The 18693-nt window shown below is 40.7% G+C and overlaps 2 protein-coding genes across 5 annotated transcripts in view; one reads left to right on the plus strand and one right to left on the minus strand.

Annotated features, from left to right (window-relative positions):
• The first annotated feature begins 893 nt into the window (after positions 1 to 893).
• Positions 894 to 2398, plus strand: cdkn1ca (cyclin-dependent kinase inhibitor 1Ca). The gene is made up of 2 exons (XM_047581063.1): positions 894 to 1713; positions 1827 to 2398. Exons 1-2 carry the CDS (start codon positions 1284 to 1286, stop codon positions 1925 to 1927), a joined length of 531 nt encoding a protein of 176 aa, XP_047437019.1. The 5' UTR covers positions 894 to 1283; the 3' UTR covers positions 1928 to 2398.
• A 2847-nt stretch (positions 2399 to 5245) lies between these two features.
• The window catches only part of kcnq1.1 (potassium voltage-gated channel, KQT-like subfamily, member 1.1), a 42256-nt gene continuing 28808 nt past the window's right edge, over positions 5246 to 18693 (minus strand). For 2 of the 4 annotated variants that reach the window (XM_047579846.1, XM_047579844.1), the window contains 9 exons: positions 18324 to 18462; positions 14634 to 14660; positions 14331 to 14387; positions 12870 to 12999; positions 10471 to 10546; positions 6769 to 6863; positions 6548 to 6594; positions 6375 to 6436; positions 5246 to 5811 (listed from right to left, as the gene is read on the minus strand). In XM_047579846.1, the coding sequence (XP_047435802.1) occupies positions 5548 to 5811; positions 6375 to 6436; positions 6548 to 6594; positions 6769 to 6863; positions 10471 to 10546; positions 12870 to 12999; positions 14331 to 14387; positions 14634 to 14660; positions 18324 to 18462 (897 nt within the window). In that variant the 3' untranslated portion in view covers positions 5246 to 5547. The remainder of the gene's footprint in view (positions 5812 to 6374; positions 6437 to 6547; positions 6595 to 6768; positions 6864 to 10470; positions 10547 to 12869; positions 13000 to 14330; positions 14388 to 14633; positions 14661 to 18323; positions 18463 to 18693) is intronic. The other 2 variants (XM_047579847.1, XM_047579848.1) reach the window with 2 other exon arrangements.

Here is an 18693-nt window from a genome sequence, read left to right on the forward strand (position 1 = left end):
ACCTTCAGAAGGCCCATGTACATTCTCTGATGAACTATCTTGGAATCACAAGGGAGACCTACACAATATTAGACAAGTGGTCATAATGTTATGCCTGATCGGTGTACATTTCACAGGAGCAGAATAGAAAACATCAGCATTAATCAATACAGTCAGAGGGAGAGCTCCATAGTATTTAATGCGAGTGGAATGGAGACGAATGTGTAATATATATTATAAATGAAAATGATCGCCGGATGAATTTCACATCAGGACTGAACTCCATCATAACACGTCGTGCTTACCGTCGTACCTCGGCCTTCATTGTGATGCCGAGTTGTAACTGAATTTGCCAACCGTGTACTGACACGACCCCAGGACTCTCAGAGAACGGGGCTTGGAGGTCAACAAATTGAAAGTCAAGGTGGGAAAAGTGAATGTTTCCTCCCTCATTACAGCCGTTCAGATTTTCTTTCAGGAGGCCCATGACCCACAGCTTCCTTCAGTTGCCAGCAAAGCAGACTAGCGGTGCTCTTACCGTTGGCTACGAGAACAAGGCCATCTGCCAGTTTTCCTGCAAAATAAATAAATAAACGAAGTAATATGTACAGCCTAGTAAGAAAAATGCGAGTCTTTCATCAACTCTCATGAACGTGGGGAAATCTCCTCTTCCAGTGGTTGAAAAAAAAAAAGCAATTAAATTTAGTCAATCCATTTCAATTACTGTATGTTGTCCAACTTAAACTAAATCACCTCCTGATTTGAAAGAAAAACATTTCCTTCTGTGCAAGATGTTGTTTTTTTGAGGCCGCTAATCCCATTTCTCTGAGGGCTGCTGCTTTTTTTCAATTAAGAAGAACAAAATCTTGACTCGCATTGAAAATGGTGACTACAACTGCTCTGGCTGTAGAATTGTCTTGCTCTTTCTTACACTTTGTCCTTGTGCAGATCAAAAGTAGGATGCACTCAAAGTGATGCATTGGGCCTTGCAGAGGCTGTCATTGTTATGATAAATTAAATGGATCATTGCTTGTTAGGGCTTTATGGCAGGAGGCTTTTGTTGGTGGTCTCAGTGGTCCGGTCTCCATCCTACGATGAATGAATCTCGCCCCCTCCCCGCCCCTCATCCGCCAATCCAGACAGCTGCAGCCAATCACAAGCCTCCCCTCATTGTATACAAACAAAACACCGTGCGCCCTGCAGCCTTTAAATCGCCCTGCAGCTGTGTGATCAGCAGACCAGACCCGGGAGAGACAGCGCCAACAGCTTACTGCATAAAAAGTTTCCCCAGATTAGTTTGAAGGATGAATCCCATCAGGTGCAGAGAGTCGGTTTGCAGGAATCTGTTCGGCCCGGTGGACCACGACCAGCTGCGAAGGGACTTGAAGCAGAAGCTTAATGAAATTGCTGAGGAAGACAGCCGGCGCTGGAACTTTAACTTTCAGCGTGAAGCGCCGCTTCCCGGCAGGTTCCAGTGGGAGGAAATGCCCGCAGACTGCGCTGCGCCCTTTTACCAGGAATCCGCACAGCCCGAGGACGCTGCCCATGCTTCGGACCCTTCGGAGGAGGTTATCGACAGGCTGAGCGACGGCGAAGAAAGCGCAAGGGCGGACCAGGAGAACTGTTCCAGCGTCTCAAACACGCGCAAACATCCCGTCGAGGTGACGCCAGTCAGGAGGAAGAGGACGCACTCCAAATCTGCAGCCAAACTCAGGAACAACGCGCGAATTACAGGTACACAACAAGTCTTTATGAGTTTGTTAGCTCAACTTGAAACCTACAACAATACCGGAGTACAGTGAACGAACATTGAATGATTGAACATCTTTTCTCTCTTTTTCTGGCAGATTTCTTCACAAAGAGAAGGAGGACGACAGAAACCAAGAGCATCCTGAATCCTTTCCACGCCAGTTCAAATGAAGCAGCTCTGTGCAAGACAATAAGATGAACGCGTGTCTGAAAACTGACATTTTTATATTTTCAACGAAGAGGACAAAGACCTATTAACTGCAACAAAGTATTTTATTTTATTTTATTTTATTTTATTTTATTTTATTTGTGCTTCGACTGAAACTCTCCAATTTTGTGTTAGTTTATTTATTTTATTTATGAAGTTTATTTAATACCTCTCTATTATTGACTTATTTACTGCCATTGTCGTGATAAATATGTGCGTCCAACTTCTCATTATTCCCTTCAGCCTTGTTGGTTTGTGAACAGAAAAGTATGAAAAACTGAATTTATCTTTACTTTGTGTGTCCTTCTCTGTCGTTGATTTCCTTGAGCTGCTTCTGTTACTTGCATACCAAAGGCACTATTTTATTCTTGATATATGTATTTAAAATGATGATGAAAAAGATAAATGTTACTTTAAAAAAAAATAATAATAATAATAAACTGTGATCTATGACACTAAATCCCCTTTTGAGTTAATTGTGTTTTTGTTTGGCCTTTTGTTTTGTTTTGTATTGTTTTGCTCTTTTACGTTTCCAGATTACTTTTAGGTTTAAAAGAAAAAGAAACTTTTCACCTCAAGTCAGAGATGAACAATCCATAGTCCAGATTTTCTTTGATAAATTAGTTGGCATCCACCATACCAGTCATGTTAACATACACAGCGGAGTCACTGCATCTTGATTTCATTCTCAAAAAATACGCAATCTTATATAACATGACACAATACCTCACATCTCTAGCCCAGTCCTGGATTTACCTTGTCCAACTCTTCCAGCTAAACTACAGTAAAGGACAATTTACAGTGTAAAAACCTCTAAATGGCAACATGTAGTAAATACACTAAATCAGTTGTGTTTTGCAATGTGAGTTTAGTCCAACTCCACCAAACCAGTCTTTACAGTATATGCTAAATAAAGAGACACATTCTTTTAAAAAATACCTGTAAATAATCCCTGCAGGTTCCAGCATTAAAATCCCAAAGAAACTTCCTCATCATGACTCGGATGACACTTTTAAATTTACTGTGATGCCGTAAAAACAGGCTGTGCGCATCAATGGGCGGATTTACACGTTATTGTTTTTTCAATACGACTGCAGCCCTGTGAGAATGTACCGCAACTCTTTGGCTTTACGCTGACTTTGCAGCAGCCACAGATGAGTGGGTTAATAATAAGTGGCGCTCTGAAGTCGTAGAAAAATCAACCCCAGTTTAAGCAATCCAAAGAAGTAAATTGTCTTCGAGTAATTGCATTTCCTGGCCTGTATTATGGCATATTTCATAATCACGCTCATAAGGAATGTGCTGCCGGGCTTAAAATGAAATCCATTAATATGAACTGTAATTGCAAAATTAGCCCATTAGAGAGGCCAAATCCCACATAAGCGTATTCACTCCCACAGTGTTGAGGTTTCAGCGCTAAAGAATTCGAGAGGCCATCTGGTCGGAGGGCAACACAATGGCCACAAAGCAGAGTGTGCCATCTATTTCACCTGCAAATCAGCCTTTAGAGCTCCTCAACCCCCCCTTAGGTTTCTCTTAAGCTTTTCTCTTTCTCTGTCGTCTTTTCATAGTCAAAGCTTCTATTGTCATTGACATGTGCCCAAACCAAACCCACTAATGTTTATTCTTACTCGGGCTCGTGTTTTGCTTGTGCGTCACAGTCACAAGGCCTCGTATTCGCACACAAGCGGAGACGCAACGGGCATACGCTCCCATTTTGAAATGTTATTCGGGCAATTAGCTATTTCTCAATCAAGAACAGACGCAAATCAATAATCCGATTATCCCATGGGTGCACCTAGTCCCACGGGTTCCCGGTTTCGCTGCCTGCTAGCATCATTAAATCCCCTTAAAGATGTGCGCCGCAGACTCACTCCACTGTCAGTGAATGAAGCCGTCATTAACGCGACCGCAGCGATTGTTTCATTTAATATCACAGTAATGGTGCTGAACGCGTCTCCTTGTGTTCACACAAACTACTTATGCCGTCAGTTTCACCGCTTCATTTGCATGATGGTGGCCTATTATGATCTGGATTTCATCGAACTGTCCAAATTAGAAGAGGAGCGGCATGGAAGATATTAGGGAGATCATCTAATTTATTCATCTTACACATTAGCCCGCTAAGAAGACTGCACGCTCGCTTGAGAATTTAGCCAATAGCATCTCAGGAAAACCGAAGCAAAATATTCCGTTTCGTTTTGTAGCTATCTCACCAAATTTAAATCGTGTGAACCTCCTCACACAAATTCACTTTCAGCGTGAAATGCAACTTTTGGTTTCTATGCGTTAAGTCTCTCAGAGTGTTTGTGGCTGTTGCGCTCTTTACCGCTCCCTGCACCCCAGATAACACTAATCGCTCATGAAAAAAACAAACAAAAACTTTAAAACCTCCACTCCCTGCATGTAATAAAAGCCTCCCCTCACCCACCTCCAGGTCCGCACAATGGCCCAACCACCCTCAGCACACTTTAGTAGGGCGCAGCCCATTGTTGTGGACACCGGAGGCAGATGGTCACTTGGGCCTTTTCTCTCCATGGCCACTTGTGTAAAGGAATGCCCGGACACCCTGTGGATGGCCAGCGGGGAAAGGGGTCACCATCTGCTGCCCCAAAGGTCACCTGTGTAAAGAGCGTGGTGTTAGCCATGCTCTCAGCCATTTCCATAAGTAAGAGAGGACACGACACGGCAACTCCCACTCCACGGTGTTTAAGGAAAGTCAGCTGCCAACGTGAGTGATGCAACTATTTAGAAAGAGGCTCGGACGGGGCCTCGGACGCGAAGCATTTGATTGATGGCGCAAGAAAGAAAAAAAGTAAAAAGATGGCAGCAGATACGGCGCATAGGCACTGTTTATCACAGTCTTTCATTTATGCAGAGGGAATATTTCTAAACATGTGTGGAATACTAATAAAAAGGCGAGAATTAGCATTTGATTAAGTGCGGCCTTTTCAAGTGGAGCATTTAAATGTAAGGCCTCTTCTCTGAGATGAAGGCAATTAGATTTGCTGTTTCAAATGAATGCAGGACATTAAATCACAGGACATGATGTCTCTGGCAGCCCAAAGTATTTCAGGCAAGGTGATTAAAGTGAAACGCTGAGTCATGTGGAGGGGACCAAGAGGCGTCACACTTCAACTCCTGAAAACTAACAGAAAGAAAAAAGGTCTGTGTTATTTATGCTGACTTTTTTACATATAAAGCCCAAGTTTTGCTTGAACTAAAAATGCAACAGGGATATATATATTTTTTTTCAGTATTGAACTGTTTAATGCAGTGACATATTTCACATATTTGAAGAAGATCATGTCACAGTGAGACTTTATGTTAATTTATTTTATTGTTGTAGAATATTTCTAAAAAAACAAACAAAAGTGAATCAAAAAGAAAAACATTATTTGATCTGACTCTTATAAGGCCCCTTCACAAATTAATGAATGATACAAATTACTATAATTTCTTAATATTACTGGCTACACAATCAAGGCGGAGATGGCAGTGATGTCGGCGTTGACCTGATCAAATTTCAAGTATAACACTCAAACAAGGCAACTAAAAATCAGGAATGAAGTTTTACAAAAAAAAAAGACAAACTTGGAGGCCGTTCGGTTTCAGCTGTCATCCTGACTGGCAGCGATGCTGGCGGGAGGGTTGGGGCAGGCCACAGAGCTGGCCGCGTTGGAGGAGAAGGATGAAGGTGATGAAGACAGCTGGTCGTAGCTTGGCAGGCTGTCCTGGCTCGGGAGGACGTTACAGGTTCGTCCAAGCCGCGGCCTGAGCCTGCCGCCACCTTCGCCCCCGCCAGCCTCCCTCTGGTCCAGCAGAAAGGTGAGGGACTCGGAGATACGGTTCAGAGTCTGATCCATGCGTGTTATCTGAGTGTGACAGTTACGTCAAAGGTTTAGAAGTGAAAACACGAATCGGAGGAGAATGACACACTTACGCCGTTAGGATTGCTTAGGATTTAATTACGCCGTATGTGACAGAAAGCGTCTTCAGCCTGTGCCCAATTACTTTTACAGTCGTATTGTGCTTGCTCTCTTGTGGTTTGAATTACATTTCTAAAACAGAAATGATAGTGATATTCATTAACAAGAGCTTCATGACCAATAAGTTTCATTTGATTTCAGAAAATGTATTTCTCATCTTTTTTGTTTTGATGCATTTTTTTGTTGTGCAGTTTTTCTTTGTGTGCTCCAGAATTGATACAAGCTGATACAAATAACAGGCCTGCACAGATATTTCATCATGCATTAAACAAAGTTGAATTCTTCTAGAAATACTTCCCATTACGACTTATTCTGAGTTAATATCCAGTTTAAAAAAGACACGAGTACAAGACAAATACGGCCGAACTTAAATATTAAATATTTGAGGAAGAGAATGTGAAACACTTAAAGACGAGGCAGCTTTTCCACTGAAGCCGCACGGATCCCACCTTGTCCTCCATCCTGTTGAGCCTGGATCCAATAGAGTTGTTGCCCTTGTCTTTGGCCCGGTCTTCAGAGTTGGACAACAGTCAAGTAAATAATAGCACAGGCGGATTAGGTATGTGGTTTGTTCCATAGTTACTATAAAGCAGTTTGAGGGAGCAGTGGAGCGATTCATTACCTGTACCCGTCTGGAACAAAGTTATCTTCCCTAAAGACTGGTCCAGTCTGAGAGAAACAATGGAAGGCTGAAGTCAGAACAATATTAACACTCTCCCTTTGTGTATTTCCTTTCACGCTCTCTCTGACAACTTTTTGTCATGCTTGGAATCTGTAACGTTCGCGCGGATTACTCATGGGATCCGACTGACGAGAAGCTCGTCTTAGGCTTAAACACTTTACCGTCTCTGAAGCTCCTTGATTCGCACCATGAGGTTGAGGTGACCCTGGGAGTACTGTTCAATCACATCTCGCACGTCATATGGCTTGCGAGCTTGCTGCGACAGAAAAATAAAACGATTCAGGTGGGCGGTTACATCACAACTTGAATAAAATGTCATGTTAGGCATAAAACCATTTAATCGTCTTTGTTACATCTTTGAGCTGTGTTTTTGTCTTGGAAAAGTCTTTTATTAAGACATTATTCTCCCCAAAACTCTTCTCCTGAGCGCGGTGTGTTTGTATGAGTAAGGAGGATTAGAGCTCAGAATATTATTCTGTTCATACAGTTTTTTTTAAATAAGGACATATCAGATTTAATTTTAGGAGATCAATGTCAATAAAAAAGACTGTGAGCAGGTTTAAGGAGACTGAGACATCTGTAAAAAACATTTTGACATGAACAAAATCCACAATAGTCTCTCAGAGATTGTGAGAAAGACAATTTTAATATCAGGTTAGTTTCTTATGTTTTTAAGATCATGTTTTAATCCACAGTTTTGCCTTCGTGGTCCAGAAACTACAAGCCACGAAAAGTTATTAGTTTGATCTTGTTGGGTGCATCTACATGCATTCAGTATTTATTTATTCTTATAAAATCATATATAGAGAAAACTAATCAAAAGAGAAAAATGTCACTTAAGGCCACCTGAGTTAGTCTTGCTTTTTTGTGCCTTGTGTCTGACTGTCAAACTATCTATTTGTCTGTCCGGTTCATCTTGGGCTTAATGACAAACTAAACAGAAATATGTAATGACAACGGTTAGATATCACTGAAACCTTGAATAAAACTTTGAGCCTGGACTGCAATCATAAGGATTTTACTCTGAATCAGTGTCTTCGATGGAGGTTAAGTGTGAGGCAGCTTTATTACATGTTTCCTGTCATTCTCTGACGCTTCGCAAAGCTATATTTATAATCAGTGATGCTTTTATCATTTAATCCAACCACAAAAAAGTGAACTTTCTTTAATCACTTAATAGCTGTGACCACATGGAAGTCGTCCAGTTTGTGCTTCAGTTCACTGTGTTAAAACTTTGGTCAATAATTAGTTTAAATGCTAGAGTGATGCCTGATTTTTGTATCCCGCAAGGTCAAAGGTGGTCAAAATGGTCTGCATATACCACTTACGCAATTAAATTTCTTTAAAGTTTTCTTTATCTTTGTTATATGAGTCTGGACCGACTCGGATCTCTGGGAGCGTGGTATCCGCTGACCATGTACTTAATAATAATTTAATTCCAGGTTAGAAAATTATTTCTCATGTATATCTTCTGTTTATGTTTTTCTTTTGTATTTTGTGTCAAGTAGTGGTTGTGAAAGTGATGCGGCAGTACTTAGTACTAGTGTCTTGTCAGCATACAGCTTTGGAAGAAATTAAGACACCCCTGCAAAATGATCAGTTTCTCTGATATTACTATTTATAGGTATGTGTTTGAGTAAAATTAACATATTTGTTTTTTGTGCCAACTGCTGACAACATTTCCAAATAATTATACTCTCATTTAGAGCAAATGCTCTGCTCTAATGCTTTGTAGAAAATCACAAACGGTTAAAATAAAGTGTTTTCAGATGTTAATTAAGGCAAAGAAAACAAGTTCATATTAATTTTTAAACAGCACAATACTAATGTTTTAACTTTGGAAGAGTTCAGAACTCAGTATTTCATTGTCCCAGTTTAAGTGCAGAAAATCGAAGGCCGGCTTTTCAAACAAGATGGATAATAGAAAAGCTTTTTTAATCTTGTACATAATGTGCACGCTACTTCTACAGATAAGATGCACACTACCGGCTCTGTTTACCTTCTTCTTCTGCGACCGGCTTTCCAATTAAGGTGTATACATGCCTTAGAAAATCGATTTCCAATCGCATTATCTGATTGTCTTAATTGGAGAACTACGATTTTTAGTCGGACTAACGTATTTATATGTACTTAAGTTGTCCAGTTAAAGTCAGATTAAGGCAATAATTAGTCTCTTTCACGTGCATGTAAATGTACTGATTGCTGTTGGACTTTTTGCCACTGCTGGCGCAAAGAAAAAACTAAGTAGCTCAGCTTTTTCTAATGACTTGTTACAATCCATCTTCCTTTTAATCACATTTCAGAGGTTTTAAATGTGGTTCAGGTCTGGAGATTGAGCTGGCCATTACAGGGTCTTGAGCCGGTCGTCCTTCATCCACACCTTGATTGATCTGATTGTTGATTGTACATAGTCCTGCTGGAGAAACTAATTCTCAGAGTTGGTGAACAGTGCCAGAGCAGCACATTTTCTTCCAGGGTAGCCTTATACATGGTTTCATTCATGTGTCTATGGCAAATACGAATCTTCCCAGTTCCAGCCTTACTGAACCAGGGGGAATTTCACTGCGGACAAGGACACTGTGCCTTGTAAGCCTCTCCAGGTCTCTGTTTAACCATTAAACGACCAGTTGTTGGGCAAAGCTGAAAATTGGACTCATCAGAGAAGACGACCTTAGTCTAGTCCTCTATGGTCTTTTGAAAACCTCCGCTTGGCTCTTCTTTGCTTCTCATTTATGAAGGGCTTTTTTTCTACCAGGCACTTCACCCCAGCTGCCATTTGCCATTGTCTTTTGTTGGCCGCTTGATGTCATCCCAGCATCAGAGTGACATTGGAATTGTTGACGGTCATCCTGGTCAGTGGAGAGACGTTTTATACCTCTGCCAGTCTGTAGCTTTGTTGTCAGCAACGTCTGCTGCTTGACCTTGTTCTTATGAACCGGCACCTTAGAAATTTTAAAGATGAGAGCAACCTGATGCTCACTGTATCTCTCTGCCAGTAAAGCCAGAATTGAACACTTCTTTTACCCACTCAGAACTTCTTTTCAACTATTTTACCACGGTTTTGATTATTATTACAGAGGTACTAATAGCAATGTTTTTGCCATCAAGCTGGTCCGGTTGCATTAGGATAGTGCTGGCCACAGTAAAATGCAGTGTGTTGGAATTTAACAGACACTGGAACGGAGTGGCTGTCAAACATGTAGAAATGCGTATTTCAGAACAATTTGCAGTGGTCTTTTAATTTTTTCCAGAGCTGCATATGTAGAACAGTGGGACAATGAGATACAATATTTTACACCTCTGTATTTGTTCATCAACATATTGCGGAGGTGACAATAAACACCACTTGAATCTGTGGAAGTGAAGATACCATTGATCATTAATTCATACAAAGAAAGAATGGTTTGCATTTTGTTCTCTTTATTGTGCACAAAGTTTAGGTTATTATTATCCCCTGCTTGATGGATTTACTAGACACAGATGGCTTAGTTGTAAGAGGAGACACTGCCTAGGTGTTTAGCGTCATAAAAGGAGACCTTTCACTATTTCTGTGTGACAGGAATGTGGTTAGATATGGTCATCTTTTTGACGTGTATTCTTAGCTGTGGGAAATTAGCCAATCGTATGATAATCTGTCTTTGTGAATGCTATAAAAAAGGAATGTTTTCCAGTTGTATCTTTGAGATTCTCCTTTTCACTTCGTGTGTTGAGGTGTTGTAATAATCTCCTATTTTATCCAATATACTTTTACTCTTTCAGTTTTGTGTGATTATTTATGCATCCGGAGTGCTATCTTTTAGACAATTTTCCACCACAAATCTCAAAAAATCCTAGTTGCCATAAAAACATGGCGTGATAATTACCTGAAAATTTCTCTTGGCCACAAAATAACGCATTTTCTGGATCACTCTGATTGCTTTACGGTGTGACTCTGTCAATCTGTGAAAAAGAGATTCACATATCAGCCTCCCATGCATCATGCTCTTTCCTATCATGCACTCGCAAGCAGATAGTTCCCCCCTTATAAACTCAATACTTTCTCTTTGTCTAGTGCTTGCTCTAGGGGGTTCAGGTTGTGGGTTTAGAAAAGCTTCTTGAGATCGTCTGTTATTGACACACTACACATAAAACTTAATTTAATCCAACTTGTCTGTGTTTAGTACCTCAAAACTTCCCCTGAAACAAAAATGAAACCGAGAATGCTGAAAGCTCTGATGAAATTGCTTTTCAAAAAGCAGACGTATCTAATGTCTGACCATTAGAAGACCACAAATGAGATTCCTTTCAAGTTAAAAGCAGGGTTTGCTTTAAAACGCTGGCTTGACTTTAGACCCGGACTTTGTTTTTCCCTGATAACCGGTGTCTTGAATTTATGAAAAGATGGTTGACCCGTCTGAACCTAAAACTCTTATCAGCTTAGGGAAAAATAAGAAACATACTACAATTGCACATTACTATTCGGCCTACATCAAAAGCATGTCCCTTATGGCTTGTCTTCCTTTGAATGTGATCAAGGTGAGTTACAGTAGGAACAAAGACAAGTGATTTCTGGGGTCTCCTTATGTCTTTGAAAACCATTAGTATAAAGCCCAGAGTGATAGGAGATCATTTAGCCTTCATTATCATGTTGTGGGAATTATTAAATAGCCATTACTTGCCAGGGTTCATTACCCTGGAAAAGCAGTGAGTGAATATGTGAGGTGGGAGAGCAGTGAGCTCTTTGTCACGTCTAGTTTTCTGATACGTTGAAGAACAATGTCTTCAGTACATGAGCCTCCTAATGGATTTTCACAGGAAATGCAGAGGGCCCATTCTCAAAAGCAGCTTTCATAACAAATTAGCACTATGAAATGTCAATAATGTGCTGGTGTGAGGTGTTACAGAAATCCATAAAAGGATTGTGTGGTAGTGATATGATCGGAAACCAGACAGCATGGCAAATTTCTTAAGGACTCTCTTAAGGCAACTCTTAAGGATTTCAGATTTTGACTCAGGCAAAAAGTTTGAACGGTGGAGATGTTTATTTTTCTGCACATTTTCATTCATCATTAAGGATCATTCTTTTGGTCGAACTAGAATCAATGTAGGCAAAGCTGTAAATGGAGAATTTTTATGCCTTGATGGATCTGAAACTTACATTCATGATCAGTGATGATGCGAACACCTGCATTTCTACCCTACCACTCTCTCAATATCTAAAACCTAAGGATTGACTATTCAGTTATTATTTCAGTTCTAATTAGTTGAGGTCGCATGTGTCAGTGTTTTCAATTAAAACCTCTGTCTTTGCCAAGGAAATCGATGTTGCCTTGGCTTGTTGCTCCTTCTGGAAATTAATGCATCAACCTGTAATGACACTCTAATGGTCCAAAACCTTTTTTATTTAATATGAGATAGATTAATATGGGATAATAAGACAATGAGAAAAACACGAAGAAATATGTAAAGGTTTCACCACACGTGCTAGCTGCCTTTGACCCGGCATTTGGTTTCGCTCACAAGGCCTCATCTGCTGTTACTGGAGGTGCAATTTATATTTGTGACAGTTTTGTTGAAGCTATCAATACTTCAATTTCCTGCAATCTATCAAAACATTCTTCTGTGAACAATGCCATATCAAGGATCTGTGCAGCAAGATTTCTGAGTAACTGAGTTTTTCTTTACTCTTATAAACAATGTGGACATTTTGAACTTAATCTGTCCGTTGAGCTTAAAATCAAAGCCAAACCTGGTAAAAAGAAGCACTATTTTTTTTTTTTTTTTTAACAAACAGTAGGATCTTATCATGGTTTGATTTAGCATGAGATCTGATGTGGCATTGTTCAGTGAGAACAGCTGGTGACGTATTTGGGAGTCAGCAGAGCACAGAGTGATCTTTGCCAGCAACACTGCTGCGTGCTATTCCCACTCTGCATCATTACCCCACCGTTTAGAAATGAAGTCCCATGGGTCAAAACTGTCGCTCCATTTGTTTCACTTACTGTGCACTTACAATGCACTGCTGTTACTTAACACACGTTTCCTCATATCAGTCTCAGTTTTCTAGCTACACCGGTGCCTCGGCAAGCGCGAGTCATTTTCCTTAATAGAGAATCATTACGCAGAAGAGACATGAGTCCTCTGGGGTTTGGAATATTACAAAGGTTAATTGCAAATTGCAAAAAATACATGCAAACATCCCCTCGCATGCTCATTAAAATATACTCATGCATAAACACCGTGTCGGTACAGTGATAATGCAATGGAAAGGTGGTGAACTCACTGTGAAACCGAGGTGGCAGGAGCCAGTTCGCTGTCTCGCTCCGACTCCAGCTCCAGGTCGTCTGCGAAGCTACAGTTCCTCTGGAGGGGGCCGGGAGACTGGACCTCCAAAAGGCCAGCGCTCCGCTTCACTGCGCGTTCACAAACACCAGCACACACAAATGTTAAACTTTAATTATCAACTTGTTTGGGCCACGATGCTGCTGATAAGGTTCTGCTTCTTCGGTGCGGTCCTGCGGTTCATAGCTTCGGAGTGGAGGTTTGGTGATATACAATGTGCTTTTTAAAATTGTCTGCTCTAATCTTTTTCTGCACCAGTGGTGTGCATCTTACAATACTCAACAGGAAAAGAGAAATAAATCAGCCAACATAAGATTGTGGAACTAAAAGTCACACCAACAGAAAACAGCTGAAGAAAAACAAATCTATAGCTGCTTCTCTGAATCCCAGATGATTTGGGAAAGGCCTGTCCATTGTGGGAACACTATAACCTCACATGACCCGTGACCCTTACTGTACTATACAGAGGCCTGTTTTGGATTACTCAAAACGGTAATTTTCAGATGGGAAAAATAGATCTCAGTTTACAACCGGATTCATTTGGCCAAAACGGAGGCCACTTCATTTGAACAAATAGGTCACAGGCGGTTTACATTAAAAATGTTACAACAGCGCAGCAATTTCCGTTTGTGCCAAATGAACTAGGACGAACGGAGTCTTGGGGTTTTTGTGTTTCCTGATGCTGGGCTCCCTTGTCTTACCCCGTGGAGGCCAAATATAACATGCCAACTCACAAATTCATTATACTGTACTTGCGCAAAATCTCACTATGTGCAGAAAACACATCTCTTTCTCTTTGACGAAATGAAGAGGGTGTCATATATTGAAAGTAATGAATAAACAAAAAAAAAACAGGTTCAGAGGAAAGCTGGCAAATTTATTGTTAAATGTTGAATAGAAACCCATTAATCGTCCAGATCTGCAACTGTACAGTTTTGAAAACAGCCAGCAAGAGATGTGTGATACGATGGGTTCGGAAGTCTGAAGAGTGAAAATGAAATAACAACTGGTGTGAAATGGCTCTGTTTTATAAGGACGCTGGAATGGAAGGGTGTTGCCAGCCAAGACAGATGTGACACGACATGCTCTAAGAAGTAGATTCTCATTTTATTTTAACCTAGATTGTTGAAATATGAACAACATGTCCATATTTATGTGGACATATTGCATGCATACTGACACTTTTTTCGCACGGATACCAGTACCTCCACCATATGGAGCTTATGACCTATGCTGCAACCAGTCACCAGGGGGAGCTCTACCTGCTTTGACTACATTTTTTTTTTAACTCACAGATAAATGTCAAACATTAAACACACTTTAGCGCTTGATATGGAAACTGCTACACCAGATGCACAGTAAGCAACTATTTACTTCAACGCTAATCAAACCATGACGTTACCTGGAGGTGGTGAGCTGAACTGAAGAGAAGACAAAGATGTCCAGGACTGTTCACGATCTGTAGCACACACAACAACAAATATGACAAAGACTAACTGCAGTTATATTACTTAAAAACACGATGCTCAGGAGGCTTGCTTTCTATTCTCATTAGTCATGCATTTTTAGAAAACAACCTGACATCTAATCAAGAAAACCAGCTGAGGTGATAAAACGTGACTGCATGAGGTGTTAAAACAGACAGCGAGAGGACAGTGAGTGTACAGGAGAAGCGTGCGAGAGGTGGACACTGACAGCAGCTCACCACATCCTCGCAGGGTGTTGAATCCTGCTAAACCAGGTAGAAAGACAAAACACAAAGACACAGGGGAGAGAAAAAGCCGCTGAGTAAAAGAGGCAAAACTAGTCTGAATACAAGCAACACACCTCTGCTGATAATGAAGTGAACACAAAGGATGAACAGACGTTCAATAAGATTAAATGTAAACATTCATATGCACGCATGCCCGACCGAAAACCACTGATGGAAGAATGACAGTTGGGACAGTGGCACAAGTTTTGTTTTACCAAAACATGTTAAACATACAGTTGTATAATCAACATAAGCTTAAAGTGCAGGCTCTGAGCTGTAATTTGATGGTAATTCACATCCAAATTGGAGGGGGGGTTTAGGAATAAAAGCCCTTTAATATGTAGTCACCTGTTTTTCAAGGGACCAAAAGTAACTGGACAGTTCACTAAAAACCTAATTAATAGGTTGCATTGGCTATTCCATCATTAATCCATCATTTAAATATCTGGGGTTGAGTCCAGATGTGGTATTTGCATTTAGAGGCTGTTGCTGTGAACCCACATGCAGTTAAAGAAGATCTCATGAAACTGTCACAGACTATCCTTAGGTTGATAGGGATAACGGAAATGTTACGAGTGGCCAAATCAACAGTTTGGACATTCATGGAAGACAACAGTGGTGGATGACTGTAGGACCCTTTCCACTGTGAAGAAAAAACCCTTCACAATATCCACCCAAGTGAAGAACACTTTCCAGGAAGTAGGTGTATCAGCATCTAAGTCTACCATATAGAGATGTTTTCGTGAGTGCAAATTCAGAGGGTTCACCACAAAGTGCAAACCATCAATTAGTCTCAAAAATAGAAAGGGAAAGATTAGACTTTGCAAAAAAAAAAAAAAAACTTCTGAAGGAGCCAACCCAGTTTGAGAATAGAGAAACTAAGATCAACCTGTACCAGAATGGTGGGAAGAAGAAAGTATGCAGAAGGCTTGGAATGGCTCATGATCCAAAGCACACCACATCTTCTGCCTTCGTCAAATGGCTCAGAGTCACTAGTGTTTATTGACGATATGACAGAAGACAAAATCAGCCGAATGAATTCTAAAGCGTATAGGGATTTACCACCTGCTGCTCAGATTCAGCCAAATGCACCAACATTTACTGGACTTTGCTTCACAGTACAGATGGATAATGACCCGAAACATCAGAAGCAATCCAGGAGTTTTTTAAGGAAGAGAAATGGAATATTCTGCAATGGCCGAGATATTCACCAGATCTCAACTCCATCGAGCATGCATTTCACTTACTGAAGACAAAACTTAAGGCAGGAAGACAAAAAAACAAAAGCAAGCAACAAATGAAGACAGCTGGTAGTAAAGGCCTGGCAGACCATCACAAAGTAGGAAACCCAGCAGTTGGTGATGTCCATGGGCTCTAGACCTCAGGCAATCATTGCCTGCAAAGGATTCTCAACAAAGTATTAAACATTATAGGATATTTTTGTTCGACCCCTTGGAGTAAACCTGACAGTCTTCACTTCAACTGCATCTTAGCTGTTTAACTTTTGAATTTCCCCAGTGGGGTTCAATAAAGTATTATCTTATCTTCATGATCTGGACTCTACATGCCACCATGTTGGATGTGAAATAGTGTTGCTATCCAAATATATAAGGGCCGAACGGTAAATAACATCACAGACTCCCCAGGAAACCCTCAGAAAGCCCATGTCCATTCTCTGATGAGTCAGAACTGCTCAGGGAGACCTACACAATATCAGGAAGGTGGTTTTAACACTGACTGGTGTATAAGAATACACAAACCAACAATTTAAACTGAAATGGCTGCATAAGCAGATATGGGTTGTGCTTTCTGAAGTCAGAGCAACAGCACACACCAGACGGCAATGTGGCAGTTTAGTAAAAGTGTTTCAAAGTTAAAAGCAGCACGCCGGAGATTTTAGATGTCCACTGCGACCTGTGACATCAATTTAGCTTCAAAATCACAGACACCGAATGTCGATGCACATGAAATGAACAGACATGTCTTCATCTGTACATTCAACGAGGCAAACTCAGTTCAGCCGCTGTGCAGAGAACTGAGTGCAGAGCAAAGCCGTTTTGCACAGTGACAAGCTGGTGGCAGTGTGGCAGTCACTCATCGTCTGAGCAGCTTTTCACAAAGAGGTTACATAATAAGGCACTACAAAGAGTGCCATCCAATTAGCTGTTTACATATTACGGGCGCACTAAAAGTCTTCCCTTTTCAAAGTAAACACTGTGTCCTCTCTGTGTCGCTCATTAGCTATGAACAGAATATCCATTAACGCCCTCTTTGCATCACGGACAATATTATAAAAATAACAATGACGTGATTCATTTTGGTCATATTAATCTTTTCAAGGGAAAAAATAGTCAATGAAGGGGAGACACCAAGGGACCTACTGTAATAAAAGAAAAGAAAAAAAAAGTGGAAAATAAATTGCCTTGAAGAAAAGTTATGAGGTAGTTTCAAATTCAGATTTGTGTATTTTTAATATTAGCGCATAAAATTAAATAAAATCATTAAAATCTTTTTTATGTTATTTTTCCTCTGCAGGCTATAAAAAAATATAGCAATAGCAATAGATGTTGAGATATTTCGGTCTGGGGCAAAGCAGTGTACAGGCCAAACAACACATTACGTGACATTTACCAAAAGTTAACCAAAGACAGTTTTGGACCTTTTTCATCGGCCCTACATCTTGTTGGAGGAAGTACTCCTCTCTCTTCTGTCTTTGAGATGTGGCAAACACGAATAGTAGCAAAGATCACAGCCATTTAAAAGGAAAAGCGCGTGGAAATTGGTTCAGCCTTTGCCCTTAGTAAATAATAGCTCTTAATGTACGCTTCAAAAATTGAATAATACGCAGATAAAATGCCTCGAGCGAAGTTCAGACTTTACCGAGTCTATAAAGGACATTTTTGTAAGCTGTTGTACGTTGCAAAGAGCTAAGTTTCATCACTTCTCAGCATTCCAAACTGCCGGTGGTAATGCGAACAGAAAAAAAAAGGCCTTTCAAGTATATAGTTCTCCAGGGAGCTCCCCAGTGGCTAGTTACCCTCAGAGAGTCCCCAGAACGGTTTGGTCTAAAAGCTCTTTCAGGCCGCTTTTCATTTGTTTTCTTTTACTTCAGTCAATACTTCATCTCTAATTCAGTTGTTCTAAGAACTTCAACAAATTGTGGAGAAGCATGCGCAGCACACAACACACAGGTTACCTCAAATTACGGTAGAAGGATACAATATTGATTGGAATTGCTTCTTTATATCACTCTCAGTCCTCCTGTTATTGATTCGGTAGTGCTGCATGTAGTGTGGAGATTTGTAAGTTCAGCAGAGCACTACCGGGGTTCATACTCATCAGTGCAACCTCCTGTTTTATTGCTGCAGAGCTCATCTACCTTAAATGTTCGGACTTTGTCTATGTCTCCACCTCCTGCAGCTACGAGCCCACACCTGAATTGTAGATGACACATTTACTGTATTGTCTATGAGTGCAGGCAGAGCAGCAGTGATTGAGTAACTCCTTTCCGTGCCCTCGAGCGAGTGGTGTGTTAAACCAGGCTTTAACAAAGCAATGTTCAATTACTTTAGAAACACAATAATTGGTTAAACATCTATCACACACGGAACAGCTCTTTAGAAAGTAGCGTCGCATTAGTACCTGTGCCCACGGTGCTGTAAACATCTGAACTCAGCTCCCTCCCGCTGTCGAATACAGAGTCATAGGTGATGGTGGGAATCGTCGGGGAAGTTGGACCGTTGTCCTTGTCAGTGCTCCTCAGCTTCCTCCTTATCTTCACCTGAGCCAAGAAATCCAAAACATCTCAGTTCAACAAAGTGGTCTCACGGCACTCCACAATGTGGCATTTGAAAGTGGCTGCGGTTTTCATAAGTGCAGACATCCTCTACGGCTTACACTTGTCAGCTTATGAGCTTTTCATAAATATGACCAAAATACTTTGCCTCATGTTAAGAAGCTGAGTTATGCCTTTGTGGGTTAAAAGGTATAATATATACATGAATATACGTGA

The sequence above is a fragment of the Mugil cephalus genome, chromosome 3 (assembly GCF_022458985.1).
Source record: "Mugil cephalus isolate CIBA_MC_2020 chromosome 3, CIBA_Mcephalus_1.1, whole genome shotgun sequence".
In the NCBI taxonomy this organism is placed as follows: Eukaryota; Metazoa; Chordata; class Actinopteri; order Mugiliformes; family Mugilidae; genus Mugil; species Mugil cephalus.

What these genes read in the sequence shown, in the direction of transcription:
- cdkn1ca (XM_047581063.1), top strand. Translation starts at nt 1,284, where the DNA reads ATGAATCCCATCAGGTGCAGAGAGTCGGTTTGCAGGAATCTGTTCGGC. An exon ending in GAACAACGCGCGAATTACAG is followed by an intron (nt 1,714 to 1,826) that starts GTACACAACAAG and finishes TTTTTCTGGCAG; the next exon opens with ATTTCTTCACAAAGAGAAGG.